This window comes from Capra hircus, chromosome 12, assembly GCF_001704415.2.
Source record: "Capra hircus breed San Clemente chromosome 12, ASM170441v1, whole genome shotgun sequence".
In the NCBI taxonomy this organism is placed as follows: Eukaryota; Metazoa; Chordata; class Mammalia; order Artiodactyla; family Bovidae; genus Capra; species Capra hircus.
The window spans coordinates 60,261,276-60,282,122 of NC_030819.1; the positions used below are offsets into that span (position 1 = coordinate 60,261,276).

Here is a 20,847-nt window from a genome sequence, read left to right on the forward strand (position 1 = left end):
TCCAGTTTAGACATTAGTAAAGATATCAAGGCAATGAAAAAGACATTATGAATTCTATAAACATTCCAGGTTAGGACAATCCAAAGAACTAGCAAATAGGAAAAGAAAGTAGAGATAGAAAAATATCCAGTGTCAACTCACATTTCAATAACTGGAAGCTATGTGGGTAACCTTAGGAATTGCTGAGAAGTTTATGGCATATGAATGATGTCATTAGGGTTGTGGGTTCCTGCCAATCAATGTCAAAATTAAACAAACATAACTAAGAAATAATTTGAAAAAATTAATTACATGAAATCCCATTGTCTCTTCAAAAAAGAAAGGGAAAATATCTTTGTCTTGGTATGAATTCAAAATACTAAACTTTATTTACAAAGAAAGCAATAACCAAACATTTAGTGAAAATGACAAGTAGAGAATCAGATACTGAAAAAACAGGACAAAATTTAGGTTTAAACCTTCCGATATATTTTGGTAGACATTTTACTTGTGTGGGTTAGTAAACCATGAAGGATCATTTTATTATTATTTGCTTATTCTTTTGGCTATTTTATCTTTGCAAAGTCTCTGAGAAAAATCCCTAGTTCATAATATGTCTTCTCTCTCCATGGCTAGTGAAAAAAGAGAAAAAATATATCGCTAATTAGGTTTTAAGTACTTAAAAGCGATACAACGTTTAAGTATGAAAGGGGAATTGTCAGAATTCTTATAAATACAGAATGTGTATAGCTATTTATTTAACAAAACTAAAAGAAAATGCTGTACTATTTGCTCTCTGAAGAAGGGAAAATCAGATCAATGAATAAAGACAAAATAAGTGGATATTAGTGTACTCCATTACATAATTTGAAAATTCAAAATTCTGCTGTCTTTTTGTGTTAGTGTATAGTTGCAATTTCTACCATCTATTGAGTACCTATTATAGGCAATGTTCTAAATGCTATATATCTTCAATCTAGTACAATGTAGTACATGCTTGGAGTATTTAAAAACTCCATACATGTGAGGTAGTTATATTTTATAGGTGTAGAATGAGGTTCAAGGTCAATTTATTTGCATATGAACCCAATCTATCTGATTTCAAAACCCTTCTTTTAGCCACTCTACCCTACTTCAAAGGACTATTTGGGATTAGGATGCAAATGGTAGAACAAAAAATATCGAAATGTTTATAAAATGAGATGTCTTATTTTATAAGGTAACCATGTGAGTTTCCTGTTATGCATATGAAAGAAAACACCATGGTGCTAATTATGGGGGTGAATCATGTAGCCATCATCTTTCTATGCTTCACTGAATGCAAACAGCCCTGAAACATGCTCTTTTATGTCTTTTGCCACTGCAAAAGAAATCATGCTGAGTTTGTTTTAACAGAAACAAAGAAACCCATGACAAAGCTGTGGCCAACATAGAACATTCCATCTACTTCTCACAGACTTAAGATTAGCCAAACAGAAATAAAGTTTGATATACACATTTATGTTGCTTTAACAGATACCCAAACATACTGAATGTGATGAAGCATCTTGACTCTTAAGATATCTGTTAACCTTAAGATTATCTGTGCTACTTAAGATTCATTTTCACATTAACAACAAAGAAGCTGTATATAACAAATTCCCCAAAATGTGTAAGATTCAACTCCCAAGGAAAAGCTACAGTCCTGGTAATCTGTTCCACTTTTCCTCTCCATTTCCTTTCTCATCCTGATTCTTGTGTCTGTTAAGAGAGATGTACTATAGCTACAGAATATCAAAACATAAACCTCAGATTGTTTCCATGTACTATCTGTTAACTGATTAATGAGGTAGTTATTTCAAGACATTCTTCCACTGGTTAATCCGTGGCTGCCGGCACCATTAGAGGAAGGTTCTAATCTAAAGTTTTATGTACCAGGCTCAGACTGAATCTATGCACTGCTTCTCAACTGGGCTAAAGTTGGTAAAGATCCCTCTCATACTGTGCAGAGATCCTATTAATGAGGTAACTATTCTAAAGAACTCTTGGACACTTCCTCATAGCATGCTTTCCCTCTTTCTAGGCAGAGTATGTGCTTTTTTTTTTAAAAAAAATTATGATTATATAGACATACAATGACAATACTTTCAACAGGGACTAGGAGATTAATGGTTAGTTAGACATACAACAAAATCTTCACCAGAAAAGCATAATAAGGAGTGATATATTAATGGAACCATGCAATTAAATTTTGGTTAACCTTAATGAACATAATTAAAAACAATTTATTTATTCCAAGTAATTTTTGTCTAGAATTAAAGTGATTCCCAGGAAACAAAAAGGCTAATAGAGTTTTCTGAACCTTTATAGGCACAAAGACAATACAATCAGATTGACTCCAAAGATCATCTCTTGGGACTAGCATGCTGGTCCAGTGGTTAAGAATCTGCCTTCCAGTGTAGGGGATATGGGTTTAATCCCTGGTCTGAGAACTAAGATTCCACATGCTCTGGGGAAACTAAGCCCATGTGACAACTAAGCCAAGACATGGAGACTATTAAGCCTGTGCCCTTTAGAGCCTGCGTGCCACAACTAGACAGCTTTGTGCACACCACAACAAACAGCCCAGGCAGCAAATAAACAAACAAACAAAAGATCACCCCTTGGTGGGGTGCTTTCACCAAAACATGTAAAACCATGATGACTTTGTTGTTTTTTCCACGAACTTGCCCAGTCTCCTTATCTTTTGTCTGGTAAATTTGGTAAAAATAAAATAATGACCTCATTCTAGGTCCCAATGTGGCCTTGCAGAATAGTGAATAAACCTGAGGAATTGGCCAGCCATAAGTGGGATAGAATCCTAATTTTGTCACTTCCTAAACTATGATTTGCACAACTGATACCTTCTCTTCACACTAGTTTCCTCATTTGAAAAATGCGGACAATAAAACCTTACTTAAAGAACTGAAGTCAGAGTTAGAAATCATACATGTAAAAATGCGTGGTAGACAGGAGATGAACAGGATATGACAGCTTTAATTATTAAAAATAATCAACTATGACCTCACTCTTTAACATACTTGTCTTCCTATAGCACATGCAAACCAAAGACAACAATGATGACAACGCACTGGCTGCCGCTGTGTAAAAACAAAGAGAAACTTATGGTCATGTTGTCAGTATGGAAATAATTATTCATGTACATTTAAAAAATTTTCAGTGAAGACTGTTTAGGTGACTACATATATTGTTATGTGAATTCCTCACTCTTGGCAAATGAGGGTGAGAGGATGGAAACTATTAATTTATTTAAGCAAAAATGTGCCAACCTATGGGGGAAAAAGGCAGAATCTTTTTTTTTTTTCTAATGCTGGGAATGGTAGAAAGTTTCAGATCATTTTTCTCTAGGTTGTATTCTGAATGTATTCATGAAAGTGGTATTTCAGCTGGTAAGAATTTCAGTAGGGGAGATAAGGAGGACAGTGCTATGGATAGATGGACAAATACTAAAACACTGAAATATAAAAGCACAATGTATTAACTGGGGACAAAGTAATTCGGGGTTGGCTAAAGCATTTTACCCCAACCCAGGGACTTGAGAATTATTGAAAATGATCCACAAATATTTACATAGCAGGCACTGTTTGTGGACAGAATAAGTATCAAACATATTATGTTGTATGTAGGAATACTAGTTTCCTAGGGTTGCTGTGGCAAAATATCATAAAATATGTGGCTTAAAACAACTGAAATTTATTCCCTCCCAGTTCTGGAGTTTAGAAGTAGCAAGGTATCAGAAGGGTCACGCTTTTTCTGAAGGCTCTAAGGATGAATCTTTCCTAGTTATAATGAGGTTATAACTCCAGTATAACTTCCTCTGAACTTGATTACATTTGCAATGGCCCTATTTTCAAACAAGGTCACATTCCCAGGTACTGAGGGTAGGACTTAAAAATATCTTTTTGAGAGACACAATGCAACCCACAATTGTGTGTTTCAATTATATGTAGATGTTATGATTTTTTAAATGCAAACATTTTTAAATAGCATATTAAATTGTTAATACTTTTACCATACTTTTCTCAATCAATGGATATTAAAAGGATAAGTCTCAGGCAGGAGTTTGCTGCTGCCGCTGCTAAGTCACTTCAGTCGTGTCTGACTCTGTGAGACCCCACAGACGGCAGCCCACCAGGCTCCCCCGGCCCTGCGATTCTCCAGGCAAGAACATGCCAAGGAAGAATGTGTAGAGGTATGGCTAATCTGGTGTTGAGTGTGTATGTGTGTGTGTGCATCTATATGTAGATTTATGTGGATGTTTAAGGGCGTATATGAACAATAGGGTATTTGCAAGTCTAGTTCTTTGGAAATTCAAGAGTACTTATTATTTCTGTTTGATATTTTTAATATGTTGACTTGCTGATTAACTTTCCACGCATAAATACAGAATTTCTCTAAATGGGAAATTTGAAAATATCCATCTCGTTTACTGTTTTTGCACACAATGGGCGCTCAGATATTTGTTGGCTGGTAAGCATCATTTTAGCCATCCTCAAACTAGGTCAGACTTATTAACACGTATTGAATTTCTATGTGTCTGTTTTCTGTTTAAGATTAAAAGTAATGGAGTGAAAGGTAGAACTAATAATAGCTAGAAGTTTAAGTTTGGTGAAGAAACTGTAAATAGGAATCCAGCTAGTCTAAATGGATTCAAGTCCCTAAGGCAGGACAAATTATATCCATTGATCCTGAAAGATCTGAAAACTAGATCACTGAGCAACTCAAATATCTTTGAGGAGTTGTAGAAAATGAGATGTGCCAGAGGATTAAAGGGAGAAGGAGGGGATAAATTCTTGAAAATCCATAGCAAGTAGTTTAATACTACCTGTAGGTGAGATTATGGAATGACTCATTCATTAGAAAGAGAGCAGTAAGTCCCATTATCAAATCAGAAACATTTTCTTATTTGTGAAATAGATATTGGAAAAATTGATAATAATTCTATAATTATAGATAATAAATCTATGTATTTTCACTTTAATTTTGCTCAGAGAAACAGAGTGCATCCAGACTTCAACGAACTAGTTGTCAAGGACCCTTATGATATTCTGTTGGACAAGTTAGAGAAATATGGCCTGTTTTTCAGCACAGGATGGTAGCTAATAATTGAAGGATTATGCCAAACAGGTGTTTATATACAACTTAAATCAGTGTTTTTCAAGCTTCTTGACAATGACTTGCAGTCAGAAATATATTTTTCATATTATCCAGTAAGCATACATGTATGTAGTATGTGCACGTGCATAATTTAAAAAATGGATGTACTGTCATGTTTTTCAGTCTATATTTTCCTGTTATATTTCATTAAGAAAACTGCTGGTTCTAACTTAATAAATCTGTTTCATGACTCACTACTGGCTTGGGAGGCACAGTTTGAAAAATGTGATTTCAATCAGAATGTTTCTAGGAACTACAGAACTGTTTTTATCCTGTTTGATAAAATATTTGGATGAAGACATAGAAGGACTGTTCTCAGATTTGCAGATAATAAGATAATAAAAAGAAGAAGACAATTTTTTTTGCATGATGTAATCAGGATTAAGAAATTCCTAGCATATTAAATTTAAATAGAAAATTAAATAGAAAATTTAAATAAAATTAAATTAAATCTAAAATAGATATGTACAGTTCTGCAGTTGATATCTTCAAATCTACTTGCAAAGCTACTACTGGCTATGTGCTGCTGCCTAGAAGCAGAATGGCTAGAAACAAAACAAAACAACAATAAAACAGAACTCTGCTGTTTCAGTTCACAGTAATTTTAAGATAAGAAGGGAATGGAACCAAAATTGTTTGAGAACCTACTACACATCAAGTATGAATCACTATGCATTACATGAACCACTGGTGTTATATTGCTGGAAAACCCAGAACCAAACCAAACCAAACCAAAGCAAATTAATTCAACTTTGGGATACATTAACAGAAAATCTGTTTCTAAAGATGGAGGTTCAGGGTAAGAGCTTCCCTCTGTTTTATACTGTCTAAATTCATCTAGGATTTGGAGTACTTTGTTCAGATAAAACTTAGAGGAAAGCAAGAAATTTGCTTTTTAAATGACATCTGAAGGGAATGGGAACATTTAGCCTAGCCAACTGCTGTTTTCGTTCTTTTTTTCTGGTCACATATAAGGTGCAGGAGACACACAAATAACTACAGTGTAGTCTTTTCCCACAGCCAGAGAAAGGAAACATTATTTATTGACACTTGCTACTATGTTAAATACCTTAAATGTATTAGCTCCTTTCATCCTTTAATCCTATCAATCTCTACTTTGGGTTGGGTAAAATGGGGCTTTGAAGAGAAGTCATTTGCCCAAGATCACATGGATAAGTGGGTAGTGAAACTGGAATCCAAACCCCGGTTCCACTGAGTCTGGAGCCTGTGTTCACAACCACTACACAGTATTGCCTCTTGAAACTCAGAGCTTCATGGGCTAATCTTTGAAGGACTGTCCTTTGGAAGTATGGGTATGCATCTATTAAAGCATGAATGCATACACAATTGACATTTACTACATAAAATATTTTTAATCTGGAGACTTTAAAATGAACATTATAGGTAATCTCTTTTATATTTCAAAATACTGTTAATGCAAATGCTAAATTATTTGTGTCTTTGTTAGAAAGAGGCTTTGTTGACTATAAGGAAACAGACCTGCTTGAATTTTCTAAACTTTATGTTTCAGAGGGCAGTACTGAAACTACAGCACATGTAACTGCAATTATAAAGACTTGCATGTGGTTATAATTGTTCTTACTAGTGTTTATAGGTAATTCAACACAGATTGTTCCTGTATACCAAGTGTACAAGGACATATTTACTATATGCTGGCTGCTGAGTTGAAATTATTTCATTGAATTCTCACTCCCTGTGGAATAGATAATCTCATCCCTATTAGTGAATAGAAGACTGAGTTCAATAACTTGAGGAGACTGCACAGGTGGTTTGTTGTGAGTGTGGTTGAAAGGCCTGTGTAGTTTTCACCATACCACACCCACTTCAAGGAGCTGCCAGGGAACTGGTGAACACTTTTTAAAGTCTAAAAGTACAAGAAGTAGAACCTGCTGTCATATTGAACAGCAGGGTAAAAAGAAGCTAGTGTGATGACCTTTCAATCTGGATTTACAGATATAAGATAGATATATCATTTTAACTTGCACATGAAAAAAGTGCTTACAAAAGTAGATGCTATTCACTTGGGACATATAAAAGGTAATAGGTGGATATACGTCACAGGATTTTTCTTTCTTTCTTTTCCTTTTTTTTTACTTTATTTTACTTTACAATACTGTATTGGTTTTGCCATACATCAACATGAATCACACTATTAAGATCTAGAGGTCACTTTTAATCTTTCTAACATTTTATAATTCACTTGCTATTTAATTTATATGGACATACCAATCACCATTTCTTTCAGAAATTTTTGCTGAGCTATTTTAATAATTCAATTACTTCAGGAAAAGTTTAAACAGAAGCACACAATCAAGGACTAATCCAAGCACCGGTCTTGAGGAATTTTGGTATACATGACTTATGGCACTTTAGAATTTTAATGCATCCCAATATCCCAGGAGTTAATTTGACTAGCCAATCCAATTAAACATGAGCACTAACAAATCAGATTATGACAGATTTGTATATTGACTTTTCAATTGAGATGACAGTTAAAATGATTTGAATATACCTCAAGATACTTAATAGCTAAAATGATTTGAATATACCTCAAGATACCTAAGTTCTGGTATCTGACAATTTCTATTGAAAAGGGTATACCTCATGAAATATTAAAAAAAATACATCCTTCATTTCAAGATAAACACTAGTCCTGCCTATTTAGTTTTAATTCGACACGAGCGGCAAGACTGTTGTGTACACTTTAATTTTTAAAAGTAAAACTATTTTTTGTTTTCATTCTCTATACGTGAAGACACAGAAATCTATTACTTTAACCACAAATTAAGGCTGGCAGAGAATTACTTATATTTTAAGATAATTCTGAAATCCTCTGAACTGTACATGCCTAATAAAAAGGGGCACATCATTAGTTGGCATCATACCTGAGGATCGTTAAGGATTTTTTAAATGTGGGATTTGTCGCTCCCACCACCTACTACCCCACAGTGTCACACGGTGCAGCCTTTTTAGTCTGGGAGGTGAGTTCAAGAACTGTTTGTTGTTCAGAGCTCCATCCAGAGAGGATCACTGTTTGACAAGTTCTATTTTAAGTCGTGCCTGTGTGTGCAGGTGTCAGCCTCTTTGATGGCTGTAGAAAAAGACCCATTATACTCCATCTGTATCCTTCCCCCGACAATGCAGGATTATTCCCCACAGTGCGTTCGTTTCTGCTTTGCCAGCCACTTTTTTTCACTGGGCAATTCCAAGGCGGGCAGGCGGACAGGACTGAGGGAAGGGCCTGAGGGGGCAGAAAGAGGTCGTCTGCCACTCCCCTACCTTACAAGGCACGTGGCACTGGCTGTAGCAGCTGCTGGATGCGACGACGAAGATGACGAACCTCCTTCCTAGCAAGAGGATAGCGAGGGAATAAGGAGGTGGCAGCGAAGGCGAGACACACACTCGGGTGTCCTTCCCCACAGGGAGAGTCCACCCTCAAGGGAAAAACTCTGTGGAAACCACCACCCGCCCCGCCTCTGCCAGCTCGCCCCAGTGTCTGGCAGCGGTCCCCATGCACCTGCTCACCTGTCTATCCGTTCAGGGCTGTTGGGGGAGGGACGAGGGGTGTCGGGCTGGGTGGGTGGAAGGGGAAGGAGGGCAGGGCGAAAGAGGGGGTGCACGAGGGCTCCGCCCCCCGGAGGCTCTGCGCAGGCGCAGTGGCCGCTACCGCAGGCAGGGGGCGGCAACATGGCGGAGTGAGCGGCGGCGTCGGGGCTTTACAACAACAGTGGCGCCTGTAGCAGCGGCGGCAGCGGCGTCAGTCACAGCTCTGAGCTTCAGCGCCGGCCAGCGCCGCGGGCAGCTGCTCGCGCCCCAGGGTTATTCCGAACGGCGGCAGCATCTCCGCGGGGGGCGGGCCGGGCCGGACCGACTGGGAGGGGGAGCGTGAGGAGGCAGCGGCGGCGGCAGCGGCACAGCTGCTGGGCGGGCACTGCCGCTCGCCGGGCAGCGGTTAGCGGCGCCGCCACCGCCGGGAATAAGCCTGAGAATAACCCACCGCCTCCGCCGGGGAGGGCGTCGGAGCGGGCCGGGTCGAGGCGCAGGCGGGGAGCGGGCCCGGCGCCGCGGCGCTGGTGGATGCTGGGGCTCCGAGGCGACGGCCGGGGGGCGGGGGCCGAGGCAGGTATAACGGTACCGGCGGCGGCGGCGCCTCGGCTCTTCCCTTCTCGTCAGGAGGGGGGCAAATGGCGAGCGAGAAGCCGGGCCCGGGCCCGGGGCTCGAGCCTCAGCCCGTGGGGCTCATCGCCGTCGGGGCCAGCGGCGGCGGAGGCGGCGGGGGCAGCGGCGGCGGTGGCAGCGGGGGCAGCGGGATGGGGGAGTTGAGGGGGGCGTCCGGCTCCGGCTCGGTGGTGCTGCCCGCGGGGATGATTAACCCTTCGGTGCCGATCCGCAACATCCGGATGAAATTCGCAGTGTTGATTGGACTCATACAGGTCGGAGAGGTCAGCAACAGGGACATCGTGGAGACGGTGCTCAACCTGGTAAGGGGAAAGGCGTGCTCGCCATCTGCCTCCCAGCCCCCCCACGGCCTGCCCCCCTCCCCCGGCGCTGGCTTCCACCCCTGCACCCCCCTCCCCGGGTCCCACAAGCAGCGCGTCCCCGCGAGCACAGATCGTCCAGCGGGTATCGCCCAGCGGGTGAGCTGCCTGCGCGCTGCCAGAGCCACGCCACCTCGCCGTTCTCTCCTCCGGTCCTCTCCTGCCACCTGAGCGCAGTGCCCAACTTAGCACCGCCTAGGATCACTTCTCATGACTGCGAGTCGTCAGTCGTCCCTGGCCGTGCAGGGTTTGGGTCTTCTTGAGAGTTTATGGTCACGGGGAGAGGAAGGCCTCCTTTTCTCTGGGGTCCTTCCTGCCACACATAATTGTCGGTGCGGTGGCTCTCGGAGGATGGAAGCCTTGCCCCTGGAGCCTAAATTCCCCGGTGCTCCTGAAACGTGAGAAGCACGTTAGCTCCAACTTAAGCAGCTGGGTTGTGATGTTTTCGAACGAGGAGGAAAATGATGCAGTTTTGCATCTGCCTTTAAATATATTCCCAGACTGTGCTAGAGAGTGTTGTGGCTGTTTCTCCTCCCCAGCCGCCCCCGCCCGCATCTCTTTTTAGGTAGCCTTTCTTTCTTTGTAATACGGCCCTGAATACACTGACCTCGTTGTCATTCTTTTGTGCACGTGAGGTGTTAAAATGTGGGGACACCTAATCATACAGGTTGATTTCTATGGTTGCCTTCAGAGAGCGTGGCATGTGCCTAAAGACGAGAGGAAAGGTGTTAAATTCAGTCCTAGGCTTTGGTTTCTTACATGATAAGAAAGAGTTACTGCAGAACTGTGTATGACTTAATGTTTGGCGATATCTATCTACGGAGAGGCTAAGAATCTAAAAGATGTCAGGGAAAGACACGGGGAAGAACTAAAGAGAGGAGAATCATAGATTTCGGATAATAAGACTAGTTCATTTAAGATTAGTTCCTTTTTTTTTTTTAATGCCTTTTAAATGCAGTTTTTGCTGCAGCACAGCTTTTTAAACAGTTTCCTCTGCAATATTTAGCCTTTGACAAAATGTCAGGTTCGGTTTTGGAAGGCAAGGCTTAAATCAGGAGCAATCAGTTGACTATTGTATTTGATGTGGAGTCACAGGAATATAAAAATATGCTTGTAAGGAGATTTGATAACACCCATGCAGTCCGAATTTTCAGCTAAGCAATTATTTTTATTTGATCTATTGGGAAACTGAAAGATAGCTGCAGCAGCGGTGCCCTGAGACAGGGATTAGATAATGTTTATGGTATATGTACCTCTTAAATGTACAGAAAAGTTGAAGCTGTTTGGTTTTTTTTTTTTTTCTTTTTGTTTTTTTCTTGCTTGGGTGTCAAGTGAAAGATAGGAAAATATCTGACTTTTCATTGTTGTATTTATTACTGTTTAAGTACCAAACATTTCTTTGTACTTCTGTGTACCCTTCAAACAAATCACAAAAAAGTCAGTATAAGTTTGGGGGACTGTCACTTCCTTGGTATAACCAAATTCTTTTCAAAACACTAATAGAAATACTGTTTTCTTGGACATTTTAATTTTAACCAGCAGCCAATAGGAGGTCAGTACTTGCCTTTTTTAAAGAGATGAAATCTCAAAATATGTTAGTAGGTTAGCAGATACTGTTCTTCTGTAAATTTAAAAGAAAACATTTAAAGTTTTTTTTTTTTTTTAACAGTTTTCTAATACCATTTTTACCTTAGGTGATGTGATTTTAGGTTATTTTAAGAAGTATTTATATGCTTACCTAATACATTTTTCTGTGAGAAGAGGCAATAGAGACTGTTAAAAGCTGGAAACTGATTTGAATGTGTAACCAGTTTGGACTCTGCAGCAGTACCAATGTATGCTGGATCAGTTCTTAACAGATGGGGTTCTATAGATATATAGTAGGTTAAGAAAGGAAGTGAAATATATCTGTTGAGGTGAAAAAGAATTTTCACTATCTTCAGTGCACTGAAAATCTGGCATGAAGTCTCCGTATGCAGACATTATTAAAGATTAACTTTACTGGTAAGCTTAATTAGAGTAACCAGAAATAAGGTAATACTGACATGGTACATCCCCAAATCCACTTAAGATGTAACTGCATTGGTTTTTGGCATTAAAAATCAGGTTTAAAATTTCTTTGTACGTCCTTAAAGAGTACAGTTGATGGAAACTTTTGAGGAAAAGAATGACAAAAGCATCTATTTACTATTAAGTTGTTAAGTATATTGATTGTGGAATGCACATTAGTCATTTGCAGTGTAATATTTCTTGAGTGGAAGGTTTAGTGCTTTATCTTTCCCATATATTCATGATGAAAGTGTCATGTGAAAATTTGTTGATTGAGAAAATATTTGGAGATCAATATGTTTAAAAATAATCATCAAACTTAATTCTGTTTACTTAATGAGTATATCAGTAAAATCAATTTAGGGCTCTCTGTGACCTGCTAAAGGTTGGAAGCCTCTAATGTCTCTTAAAATGAGTTTTTTGTTTTTGATCTTAATTTAAAACATTAAATTAAAATGTAGTCGGGAATAATGGAATATGTATCACAATGCTTTTCATGACAGAAAAGAAAGGAAGAAGAACTAATGAAACTTCAAAACAATTCCTGCCTTAAAGCCCTGTCTCAGCCACCTTTGTCAAAATATTTTTTTTCCTGTATATTCTTTTTTTTATATGATGAAACTACTAATACTTGGTTTTTAGGTTTCTCACATACCTTACCCAAAGAATTAAAAGTTTTACAGAGCAAAGTTGAAGTATACACTAAAATATAAGACTAGTTTAATACAGCCATGGTTGTAAGTTTGGGTTGTTTTTTGGCCAGAGGTAGAGATCCATTTCCACTGTTAGGGGGATTATGGGAATTTGTTGAAGAATCACCAATGGAATGAGAAATAAAATGAGTAATTTCCACTGTAGATGAATGTATTTGTATGATGATATTATAGTTCACTTGAAACATTCAAATATGAGATGGATAGGATCAGGGATATGAGTAAGTATAATTTGTACATAAATTACAATGAGAATATATTGTGAAGGATTTTGCATTACAGCTTTACCAATGGAAAAAACTGATCATCAGCAAAGTTTGGCTTTGGGAGGTATTATTTAATCTGGCAGAATAAGAGCATTTAGCTATAGAAAAGGAATTTTGTTGGTTGTTTCAATTATAAAACAGGCATACTAGGCATACTACTTAATCCATTGCTTACTTTGTAAACACTATATATGTGTGTGTGTGTGTGTATGTGTATATATATATATATATATATATATGGTTTTTACTTTCTTGAAGTAAATTTTGTGTATACATAACATGTTCTTTGTTTATAACATAAAAGTATCTTATCATAGATTTTAATAGAAACATTTTTAGAGCAGATAAAATACAACATTAATGTTTACTTAATTCACAATAGGTTTATTTTTGGGAATTGCTGTCTTAGGTAGTATAAATCTATAGCATTTGATTTTTTCACAAATCATGCAATATACTAGTGTATCTTTAATGGTAGAAAACATTTCCTCTGATAATTTTTTTACATTCTAAGTGATATACTGTATATTGTAATAAAAGTATAACAAGATACTTTGAGGGGATTTTATGTGCAAAGTTCCTCTCTACTCTTGATATATGAATTGTGGTATTATTGTTAAAAAGAAATTTAAAAGATTTTCCCTTCTGTACTTGAATGTCACAGTGACTTTTCTTCCTTAGAATTTTTTTCATCAGCAGCTTCATAATCAGAATAATTTATATTTTAAAGATATTTATAATTTCATGAACAAAAGATGTGTTCTGCTTTTGAACTAAATTTCTTTCAAAAATATGTAGTTAGATTGTTGAGTCATGGAAGCCGTTAATATCAACAGAACCACATTTATTTGTATTAAAACAGAATTTTCTTCATTTTATGTTCATATGTAAGTCCTTTCACATTAATTTGAATTATATTTTATTCTTATTATTAGGTATAGAAAACTAAATTGAGTGTGTATGTAAATATTGGGAATTTCAATATCCTGAGGAGTTCTGAGGTTTTCTTTTAAAGTGTTAGTTTTGTTGTATTAATACAACTAACCACTAAGTAGCATGTGTTCTATGTGTTTGTGATCAAATTATAGTAATTTTAAATAAGTATTCTTTATATTGCTAGTCAGTTTTTGGCAAATACTTTGTGGTTAATTAAATGTATCTCAAGGTTCTCATCTTTTGTTCTACATTCTCCAAATACAGTATCAAATTTATTGATTCCAGTAAACTCAGCTTCCATTTTGGATCACTGATGTGGCAGTATTGTAAAATTCAGTTGTCCACATTTTTTATTATTTACTTTAATAGTAGTTTGCATCAGTTTCATAGGTTTTTTTCATTTATTGCCTCTAATTGTGATATTTTGTCCAGTGTCAGCATATCTCCTTATTATACAAAGATAGAACCATCATTTTCTAGTTTTGTGTGTGGTGTTTAGTCTCTAGTTAATTATACATGTTTCATTGCCTATGCTGTGAACTCTGTGAGGGCAGAAGGCTATGTTATGTATACTTTAATTTATTTATTTATTTTGTATTTCTGGCTCTTGGATAAGTTAACTGAATTTTGAGAATGTACAGGACACCATTATTAGGCAGTAGAGGGCAAGTTTCTGAAATTCTGTTTAACAGTAGGGTCCGGAAACAAGATCTTGAAATAAATGACTCATATAAAGTTAATGTATTTCCTGTTCTTACAATTAGAAATATTTGTTGACTATATATGAATGTTTTCTATGTAGGGTATTACTATATAAGTAAATATTATTTTGAACTAATGTCTTGGAATAAATAAGAATCTGTTAATTGTTTTTCGGTATATATTGTCAGATATATACACTCATAACTAAGAACACGTTATTTTAAGCAAATTATGTGTGTATATATGGCATTGAATAGAAATTAAAAATATTGTTACTATTTGTCAGGAATAGTGGACATTTCTTTTTTGTCTATCTTGCATACATTTCTTCTTTTAAATAATAGTACCCCACTTTCCTTAAAGTTATTTCCTTAGTTTCAGCTTCCAGGATCTTTGTTTCTCTCTAGTGGTGACCTGCAGGCTCAGTGGTTGCAGGGCCCTGGGCTTAGATACCCCAAGGCATATAGGATCTTAGTTCGCCTGCCAGGGGTCAGACCTTTGTCCCCTGCATTGGAAGGTGGATTCTTAACCACTGGACCACCAGTGAGGTCCCCAGAGACCTATATCTTGATGCTGCTTGAGCACCTGGAGTTCTTTGTCTGTGGTGATCATCTTCTAACTATTGATGTCTCTCTTGTAAAGTTTATTATTTTTTATTGTTATTACTTTCAAGTCAGCTTAAATTGCATTTTTGTCACTTGGAAAAATTTCCTTGCTAGCGTAGACATTAGTAACTGGAAGTGGGACAATGTGGGAACAGATCCTGAATGTTGAAATGGAGTGCAAGGCAGTGAGGACTGCTTTCTCCCAGTAATTCCTTTTAAGGAATTATGAAACAGCTCTTTCGATTGTTACCTGGGTTGTCTTTGGCCATAGAGCTACTGAGGCTGGAACTTTAGGGATTCTCAAGTGTTTTGGCCAGTTTTTGCCTCATAAGAAAGGAATTTTCTTTGGTCCAAGCTGGCGTGCTTGGAAGAAGAGAGGGAAGAACAGATTGTCTTTCCAAGTAAGGAGGCCTTTTCTGCTTGTAGCTGCCATCTAAGAGAATCAGAAAATCAAGAATCTTGAAGGTTGGAAATTCTGATTTTTTATTTTAACCTTGTGCTAAAAGTAGTAAGAGGAAAGATGGGAGTTTAAATTAAACTCAGGCAAAGTTCTGGTTTACAACTTTTCTCAAGCACCTCATCCATTATAGTCCCAGTCTGCTGACCAAAGTAACAGTCCAGTAACTAAAGAGTTTTGAAACAGAATCTAACCAGGGAACAAATGATAGGGTAGCTGTGCCTCCTCTTCCAGCATATTATTTCACATTGCTTCAAGGAAAATCATTAAACAGAGGGTTTTAATGGGTGAGTAATGTGAAGGCTTATTGCTATGAGATTCAGTATCGCTATGAAACTTAAAAGGTAGTTTGGTATCTTGACAAGATCTCTGGCTTTGGTTGCTAGTTCAACCAGTTGACTGAAGTACATTGACCAAAAGTTTATTGAGCTTTTAGGGGCACTATTTCCAGGGTAACTTCAAGCCTGGTAAACAAAGTCTTGTATTCTTTTTACTTCTAAGGCAATTCTCAGCCTCAATAAGAGGAAGCGGGCTACTAAAACAGCACAGCTGCTAGAAGGAAGATCTGAGGCCATAGAGGATAAGGGACAAGTGAGGTCTTCTGAGGGGGTGGTGCATCCCCATCATGATGATGGTGGTGCATCCAGATTGGTTGACCAAGAGACTCCATTGTTACGACAGGCAGTTCTTGCTACTCTGACCAGTAGTATATGGTCTGTTGGTTTGAATTAATAACCATGATATGTTTACTGTTGGTTTGTGAACTGATCCATATTGCACAGAGAGCAAGGAGATATCAAAGAAAAGAGGGAGACCACTCCAGATTGGTCACTGGCAGGTTTATTAAGCAGGAGAATGTGTAAGGCTTGTCTTTGGCAACTACAAGATGAATGGTCTCCACACCTGCCTACCAGAATCTTTAAACTACAGAGGCCTTAACTGAGTTCACTCATTTGTACCATCCAGATGGTTTCCATACCACCTTGCTCTCAAGGCTGTTTCCCATTGTGGGGAGAGTAGACAGAATGTACATCCAAAGGACAGGGGAGGGGGTGAGGAGCCGGATTGCCCAGATCCAGCTCATGGGTCAGCTGACGGTCATGTCCTCTTGATTATCTTCTCCATATTTACATTTTCCACTCTTCTAAGTGGGCATTATGATTATTTATTTTTTCGTTTACCATTGTGTATTAATTACATGGGGGATAGTTACATTTATTATATAGATATACATTTGTTATATAGATATATACTGTGAGATTGTGAGGTACCACCAGAAAAATTCATGTTTGGGCCTGCTCTAGAATAACATTCATAATACGAACATTTCAGACTTGTTGAATCCAGTAACTTGGCATTGTCTTTGTCTTCCGTCCTGCCTTCCCACCCATGATGAAGTAATGGGTACATTTTCTGTTATGGTTAAGATAGTAATATTGTTAAACATGGATATTTAAGAAGTTATATATATATGGAAAGAAATGAATGTATAGGTGGTTGGAGATCCAAGGGATAGAATGTTACAGATTTCTATTGATTTTAACTTCCTAGCATCCATTCCTTCTAAATTTTTGATACTACTTTGAGAAGTCTTCTCTTCTTGATGTTTGGTTTGCATGCTTTGAGCTTTCCCTGGACTCCTTTCTGCTTTCCTGGACTAGAAAGAGAGACTATGCTTGGCCCATCAATAACATTATGGTTAAATATCTACTTGCACATCTGTGAAGGCTTTGTAACTCCTTATGCTGGAGAAAGAAGATGCTCATTACTGGAGTTGCTAAGATGTTAGAATGTAAGTCTAGACTTGACTGGCATGCTGCTACAATGAAGGCAGAGGATGCTTGAGGATGGGGCTATTATACAGGCTCCAAGAATCAAGAGAGAGATTACTAATGATCTCTTTGGAGCCTTTTGAGTCTCTTATATTACCAAGCTTTTCAGTGCATTAAACTAATATATTTCTTGTTTTGCTTAAGCTATTTTGAATCAGGTTTCTCTTTGCTGCATCCCAGTGATTTCTAACTAATACTTAGAATTAAAATGAAAAGAAAAAACTTTAGGTATTAGGTATCATCAGGCAAATCTTAAGAGAAATATTAACTTGGCAGAGGGCTTGATAAATTTCAAGAAAAAGACATTGCAAATTATTTTAATAATTCACTAAATAAGAACATAAGATAAAACTGAGATACCATGAAAAAGGAATGATTAAAAAAAAAACTACCAGTGTTCATCAGCATGCTAAAATAATCTTAAATGATGTTATAGGGTCTGTAAAATGTTACAGCTGTTCTTAATGAAATTTTCCTGATATGCATCAAGAAATTTAAGAAGTTCTTTTTATTAATCTTCATTCTTTTTAAATTAATTTATTTTTTAATTGAAGGATAATTGCATTACGGAATTTTGTTGTTTTCTGTCAAACCTCAACATGAATCAGTCATAGGTATACATATATCCCCTCCCTCTTGAACCTCCCTCCCATCTCCCTCCCCATCCCACCCATCTATGTTGATACAGAGTCCCTGTTTAGGTTTCCTGAGACATACAGCAAATTCCCATTGGCTATCTATTTTACATATGGTGATATAAGTTTCCATGTTACTCTTTCCGTACATCTCACCCTCTCTTCCCCTCTCCCCGTGTCCAGAAATCTGTTCTCTTAAGTCTGTTTCTCCATTGCTAGCCTGCAAATAAATTCTGCAGTACCATTTTTTCTAGATTCCATATATATGCATTAGTATACAATATTTATCTTTCTCTTTCTGACTCACTTCACTCTGTATAATAGGTTCTAGGTTCATCCACCTCACTAGAACTGACTCAAATGCTTTCCATTTTTTGGCTGAATAATATTCCATCATGTATATGTACCATAATTTCTTTATCCATTCATCTGTCAACGGACATTTAAGTTGCTTCCATGTTGTAGCTATTGTATATAGTGCTGCAGTGAACAGTGGAATACATGTCTCTTTTTCAGTTTTGGTTTCCTCAGAGTACATGCCTGGGAGTGGAATTGCTGGGTCATATGGTGGTTTTATTCCTAGTTTTTAAAGGAATCTCCATACTGTCTTCCATAGCGGCTGTATCAATTTACATTCCCACCAACAGTGCAAGAGCATTCCCTTTTCTCCATACCCCTCCAGCATTTATTGTTTGTAGACTTTTTGATGATGGCCATTCTGACCAGTGTGAGGTGATATCTCATTGTAGTTTTGATATGCATTTCTCTAATAATGAGCATTGTTGAGCATCTTTTCATGTGTTTGTTAGCCATCTGTATGTCTTCTTTGGAGAAATGTCTGTTTAGGTCTTTACCCCACTCTTTGATTGGGTTGTTTGTTTTTCTGATATTGAGTTATATGAGCTGCTTGTATATTTTGGAAATTAATCCTTTGTGAGTTGTTTCATTTGCTGGTATTTTCTCCCGTTCTGAGGGTTGTCTTTTCACCTTGCTTATAGTTTCCTTTCCTGTGCAAAAGCTAAGTTTAATCAAGTCCCACTTGTGTACTTTTGTTTTTATTTACATTACTCTAGGAAGTGGATCATAGAGGATCTTGCTTTGATTTATGTCATCAAGTGTTCTGCATATGTTTTCCTCTAAGAGTTTTATAGTTTCAGGTCTTACATTTAGGTCTTTAATCCATTTTGAGTTTATCTTTGTGTATGGTGTTAGGAAGTGTTCTAATTTCATTCTTTTACATGTAGCTGGCCAGTTTTCCCAGCACCATATATTTAAAAGGCTGTCTTTGTCCCATTGTACATTCTTGTCTCTTTTGCCAAAAATAAGGTACCTGTAAGTGCATGGGTTTATTTCTGGGCTTTCTATCTTGTTCCATTGGTCTATATTTCTGTTTTTGTGCCAGTACCATACTGTCTTGATGACTGTAGCTTTGTAGTATAATCTGAAGTCAGGAAGGTAGATTCCTCCAGCTGCATTCTTCTTTCTCAGGAATGCCTTGGTTATTCGGTGTCTTCTGTGTTTCCATATGAATTGTGAAATCTTTTGTTCTAGTTCTGTGAAAAATGCCATTGGTAATTTGATAGGGATCACATTGAATCTGTAGATTGCATTTGGTAGTGTAGTCATTTTTACAGTATTGATTCTTCCTTCCCAGGAACATGGAATATCTCTCCATCTGTTTATGTCATCTTTGATTTCTTTCATCAGTGTCTTATAATTTTCTGTATACAGTTCTTTTGTCTCCTCAATCATTCATTCTTTAGGTTAAGGAAAAATTACCTGTTGAGAAGTATGAGGGTTAAATGAAATTTAATGATATAAAAAGAAATCTGCAGTAAGTATATGGTCAACAGTGGGAAAAGGTTAAGTAATTTTAAGTCTGTGTTGTGAAATATACTGCCGTTAAAAGTTTACTTACCTCAGTTTCCTCATGTATAAAGGGGTTACCTCAAAAGATTGTTGCACAGATTAAATGAATTAATATGTGTAATGTGCTTGGTACAAAGTTAACTTTGTGTAGTCCTTACTATTATTATTTTTATTATCCTGAGTTTGATCATCATCTGATTATAGAAAGAAAATAATGATCTAACTAAAACTGAGTTCTGTTTTAACTTGAAGTACCTGAGCTGGTGAACCTGTCAGAGAAGGGATCTCAAGTGTCCACAGATCATGATCTCCTAATGAAACATAGAGGAGTTTATCCTGAATCCTGCATAGTCTTTAACAGTGTCTGGGGTTTTTAATCATAATGAAAAGCTGGGGAACAAATAGGATAAAGAAACACAGACAGCTTCCTTTGCCTAGAATCCCTGCTATCTCTTCCTTTCTTGACAGCTGAAAGTCACTTGTGGATGTGTACTAGGACATGAAGGGTGATCTTGGGTAAATAATACCTCCCTCTTGGAGTATTAGCTTAAATAGTTAGAAAAATTTTTCAGTAACAAACCTTGAGGCAAGGTGCGGGACTAGGAAATATTTTGTGATCGGTTGTTTTAGAAAATAATATTAGTGTAAGTATATCTTTTAATATCTCTTAACTGATTACAGGGTACTTATAGAATTGTGCTGTGTTAACTCATCCTCAGAAGCACTTCCTTTTCAGGTGCAATTTCTTTTCTACAAATGTGGAAACTAATACTGCAGGAAATATGAAATATTAGTCAGTTGTCCAGGTATTAGTTTCCATAGCTCAGACTCAGGCCTTCAGATTCAAAGACTATCGCCTTCTGCATTATTTGAACAAAACATAGCTACTTAGAAATTATCCCAAAGCACTGCATTACATGAAGAGATGGTGCTGAAAGGTGAGGGACCAGCCAGCTTTAGTGAGGTGATTCTGTGGTAAAAAATGCTGCCCATAGAGGACTCGGTCCACAGAAAATAAAATGAATGCAGGACAATTTGATGGATATGTA

General features: G+C 37.6%; 1 protein-coding gene and 1 long non-coding RNA gene across 8 annotated transcripts in view; one reads left to right on the forward strand and one right to left on the reverse strand.

Annotated features, from left to right (window-relative positions):
• Nucleotides 1-8,783, reverse strand: part of LOC102178917 — a 543,725-nt gene extending 534,942 nt beyond the window's left edge. Inside the window, exons 1-2 of the long non-coding RNA XR_001918944.1 lie at nucleotides 8,722-8,783; nucleotides 8,476-8,543 (exon numbers count right to left, since the gene is read on the reverse strand). This is a non-coding gene — a long non-coding RNA (uncharacterized LOC102178917). The remainder of the gene's footprint in view (nucleotides 1-8,475; nucleotides 8,544-8,721) is intronic.
• NBEA (neurobeachin) overlaps nucleotides 9,363-20,847 on the forward strand; it is a 667,995-nt gene continuing 656,510 nt past the window's right edge. For 5 of the 7 annotated variants that reach the window (XM_018056646.1, XM_018056648.1, XM_018056650.1 and 2 more), the window contains exon 1: nucleotides 9,363-9,677. In XM_018056646.1, coding sequence (XP_017912135.1) covers nucleotides 9,381-9,677 — 297 coding nt within the window. In that variant the 5' untranslated portion in view covers nucleotides 9,363-9,380. The remainder of the gene's footprint in view (nucleotides 9,678-20,847) is intronic. The other 2 variants (XM_018056649.1, XM_018056651.1) reach the window with 1 other exon arrangement.